General features: G+C 30.8%; 1 protein-coding gene across 2 annotated transcripts; it reads left to right on the plus strand.

The window, feature by feature from the left end:
* The first annotated feature begins 357 nt into the window (after window positions 1–357).
* On the plus strand, window positions 358–4,057 carry LOC133802052 (uncharacterized). 2 transcript variants are annotated; one of them, XM_062240286.1, is made up of 8 exons: window positions 358–1,134; window positions 1,231–1,428; window positions 1,629–1,733; window positions 1,813–2,061; window positions 2,140–2,211; window positions 2,295–2,572; window positions 3,482–3,579; window positions 3,800–4,057. In XM_062240286.1, exons 1-5 carry the CDS (start codon window positions 397–399, stop codon window positions 2,155–2,157), a joined length of 1,308 nt encoding a protein of 435 aa, XP_062096270.1. In that variant the 5' UTR covers window positions 358–396; the 3' UTR covers window positions 2,158–2,211; window positions 2,295–2,572; window positions 3,482–3,579; window positions 3,800–4,057. The 2 variants fall into 2 exon arrangements, with proteins under 2 accessions (XP_062096270.1, XP_062096269.1); XM_062240285.1 differs by having other exon boundaries at window positions 2,327–2,572.
* The last annotated feature ends 259 nt before the right edge of the window (window positions 4,058–4,316 follow it).

Below are 4,316 nucleotides of genomic sequence, written 5' to 3' on the forward strand. Positions count from 1 at the left end.
AGCTTTAAAGGATTCAAATAGAGGGTGTTTGGGGGCTAGAATGAAACAATCTGTATGATTTCATTCAAATTTATGCTACTTTTATGACTATTTAAATGTAATTTTTTTCATACTTTCAACGAAACAAAGTTGATTTTATTTACTCTTTGGCTGATATTGTGTTTCTAATTTTATATATCAATTATTTATCTTATTTAGGAAGATAAGGATATGATGCATTTATGATTTTAGTTCTTATTTTATTTTGTTTTTTATTGTAGTAATTTCAATAAAAAAATGAGTACATTACGAAAATCTCTGAGAAAGTAAAAAAAACACCTACACCCAGGTGCATTATGCAATATTGTTGCCCAAAATAGAAAAAAATCAATAAAAAGTCAAGCTGACTGGGATGATATGTTGGACGAAAGCCCTATTCTAAATAAAAAGAGTGCCCTACGTAAGTTTTCAGCACCTGCTAGAGTTGTAATAGACTCACCACCTACTCTTAGTACAAGAGTAGCAACTCGTCGTATGGTTTGCAATTGGGAGCCATCTCCAAATGATAATATGGCAAACATGGAGGTGTCACTTGGAAGTTCAAGGACTAGAAGATCCCTTAATGATAAAGTAGAAAGGTTATTAGAAGCAGGAATAATTTCTAAAGATGTTGAAAATGAGGAACTACAAGAAGTGGCTGAGGCTGAACATGAAAAAATGACCGAGGTAGAATTTGAAGAAGTTGCTGAGGTGGAGCTTGAAGAACTAGAAATAATGGCTGAAACAAATGAAAATATAAGTATTTCCCCAGCTATAAGGCAACAAATGCGGCAAGCTCTTAGAAAATCTGATCGATTACAAAAAACAAGTGAGGCAATTCAAAATGAGTTCCAAGAAGCATCTCAAGATAGAAATGCAAATGAAATTAATGCACTCAAAAAGACTAGGGGCAAGACTACATTGGCAAATCTTATTAAGAGAAATAATGACTCGATGAAAATAAATTGGAATGAAAAAGGCCAACTAGTTGGTACTAACTCAGTAAAATTTTCTTCTTTTGTGGGTGCTCTTGTGAGGGAGATAGTTCCTTATACTATTTCAGATTGGAGGAAAATTTCTCCAATCATGAGAGACGTTCTTTGGGCATCTATTCAGGTAGCGTTTACAAGTTTTGTGGTTATATTCTTTCTTTTCTTTAATATTTAGCTCTCATCATAAACATATAATATGTCATTCTATATCTTATTGTAGGCAAAATATGATTTACATGAATATTGGCAAAATAAGATGTGCTTTGAAATGAAGGCAAACCTATGGAGATCTGCAAAATCTAGACTAGTCAAGGATATTATTGATGCTAAAACTGAGAATGAACGACTAGTATTAAAGCCAGATTGCATAAAAAGTGATGTAGAATGGAGGGAACAAAAAGCTAGTAAAGAACATATGGTAAGATTTGAAATAAGTGATTGAATATTTAAGTAGAGATCAAAATATTTTATTTCCTAATGTTGGTTTCTTATTAAATAGGCTATAAGGGCCAAATTTCAATAGAGGAGAAAGAAAAGTGTTCCACACACCTTAAGTCGAAGAGGATATGCTTGAACAATCAATGATATGGAAACAATTAATATTTTTTTATTGTGTAGACAAAACAAACTTTAGGGGGAAAAGTAACTAGGATCGATGATTTTCGGAGAGCCCATACCAAGAAGAATGGTGAACCAATCAACCAAACAACATCTGAAGTTTTTGTGAGTATTTATTATTTAATTTTGGATATTTATACTTGTTCACTATTATTGTACATTAGATGTGCTATTTTATATGTAGGAAGAATTAGATGAAATTATACGCAAAGACCCAAAATTTGGAACTACAAACAATACCGATGAGGATGCATTAACAAAATTATTTGGTAATCCAAAATTTGGACACTTAATCAGACAAGGAAGGGGGGTGACAGGGTCAAAATTAACTGTTGTTAATATGTGTAAAAACAAGATGACATTGTTGGAGGAAGAGCAGCTAAATATGAAGAGTCAAATTGCCGAAATGTTGAATCTACTTAAAGGACACTTGGTAACAATTCTTTCTCGCACTTATATAACTAACAATTTGTATTTTTGAAATGAAACTTATCTTGTTGTTTATATTTAGGGGGGTAGAGCAACATAAAGTGAGGGGCAGTCCCACAATATTCCCCAATCCAACAATATTCCTTCTCCTAAGGTAAATCTTCAAATTGTTTTCTTTCTTTTTAAGGAAACAAATACAAAAATTAATATACTGTCTTCAAAATTAATTTTGCAAAGTGTTGGAGTTAAAAAGGGCCATAACTTTACAGAAGCAAGGAATGCTTGCTACTTTCTTGATTGGTCAAATGCAATTATTGCTGAAGGTCGTCGGGATTCTAGTGATCCAGAATTAGAGGTGCACAGAATTCCTCTTGGACCAGATTTTATGCGTGTATGGGTTGATGTTGCTGTTGTGCCTGGTGCTTATTTATTTTGTCCTAACTATGCGATGCTTACTATACGAGAAGCTGTTGGTTCAACAGTTGCATGGCCTTCTCAAAAGGTTATTCCAAGAGGTATTTATTTGGTTATTTGATTATATAAATGCTTGTTCAATATTAACCGATATGCAATCCAAGATTGTGATAATATTTTGACTATTTTAGATGAATGAAATGATATTTCATGACCTCATTAGATTTTTTTTAATGTTTTATTTACTAAATTCAACAAGTGAAGTGCAAAAGAAAATCTGATTTGGAAGGCTTTGGTGTGCTGACATTTGGAAGAACATGAATTCCTACCTTTACTTTTGAATATGCAACTGTTTAAGACTATTTTTTTGACTATTGGGAGAATGTTTTGTTTATGTTAATTAGGCAGTGTTGAATATCTTAAGACTTTTGGATTATTTTTTAGATAATCTTGAATGTATTTTCGATTTTATTGAAAGTATTTTTTCTTGTAGTGCACATGTATAATTCAAATTAAAAAATTAATTTAAAAACAAAAATATTAATAATTAAAAAAAATACTAAAATTTTAAAATGAAACAAAGTATCAAATGTTTAAATAAATCCAATTAAATAATTAAATTTAAAAACAATGGTTTCATTGCACTTGTAAAGTTAGCGTATTAATCCATAACCAAAAAATAAAATAAAAAACCATATTGTAATTGAGAGTGATTTTAGAGAGAGAGATATTAATTCTTGGGAACTAATTTCTAAGGTTTGTAATTTTCTTCTAATTGTTCTTTATACATAATTGGGGTTTAAGAGTGGTTCTTTAGATATTTGTAAACTACATTGGTGGTTGTAATATCTTCTATTTTTCATAGTGAATTCCGTTTTGGGCCTTGCCCTCCCTTAGATGTAGGTATCAAAAACACCTTGCTTTTCTCTACTGGACCAAATAGTATTGGTACTGTTTGTTTATGCTTTTGTTTTGGTTTATTATGCTCATCTTTCATCTATTGTCTCTAGGATTAATCCTAACATACTGGTATCAGAGCCAGGTTGGTGTAATTGGCTGGAAGATTGAAGGTCTTGGTTCAAAGAATACAAGTTTTTGGTGTCAAAAGGTGGATTCTGTAGGATCTCATTTATATAAGTCTATATGCATGCTCTCTATTGTACAAAATAACATACAATAAAAAAAACATAAATACATGCATAGAAGTGATTTTCATACAGAGATTTGAAAATACAACAATAAAATCATTAGAGTACTTACAAGATGCATAGCGGAACAATGACTACACCTTTTGCATTCCCTAACCTTTTGTCCTTGTTGAATGCTAGGTATTGCAAGGAATCCAAACCGCATGCTTTGAAACAAGACCACAGTCTTCCAAGTCTTTCTCTAAAACAACTTAGTGTATGTGTGGGCAAGTCTCAATACATGAGAAGAGATTTCCTAGAGAGAAAACTAAGAGAGAGTGGGTGGCTAAGTATAGAATATTAGTAGTGAATTTTTAACTTGTCAAATTCAGCTTTTTTAATGCATTCTATAACACTAGTATATATAGGCAATTAGCTAGGACATAAAATAGGTTTTAGTTACCCATTTTATTTTAATTATTGAATAATTATAGTTAATTAAATACTTGTCAAAATTATCCAATTATAATTTTGACCTTTATTTAATTCATTTTATTAATATTAATACAAAGTTATCAATATTAACAAAATTATCCCAATTGGCTATAATACCAACTTTTTGAGACTTTGCAATAAAAACCTCAAAGTTTCTTCTATTTCTTTTCTCACAAAATATCAATAAATAATTTAACATTATTTATTTTCATTGACCTAGTAA

This window comes from Humulus lupulus, chromosome 9 (genome assembly GCF_963169125.1).
Source record: "Humulus lupulus chromosome 9, drHumLupu1.1, whole genome shotgun sequence".
NCBI classification, from domain to species: Eukaryota; Viridiplantae; Streptophyta; class Magnoliopsida; order Rosales; family Cannabaceae; genus Humulus; species Humulus lupulus.

Bases quoted from the DNA above. Each gene is read 5' to 3' on its own strand.
- LOC133802052 (XM_062240286.1), top strand. From the start codon at position 397: ATGTTGGACGAAAGCCCTATTCTAAATAAAAAGAGTGCCCTACGTAAG. The intron at 1,135-1,230 runs GTAGCGTTTACA...ATCTTATTGTAG, and splicing joins TTCTTTGGGCATCTATTCAG to GCAAAATATGATTTACATGA. The intron at 1,734-1,812 runs GTGAGTATTTAT...TTTTATATGTAG, and splicing joins AAACAACATCTGAAGTTTTT to GAAGAATTAGATGAAATTAT.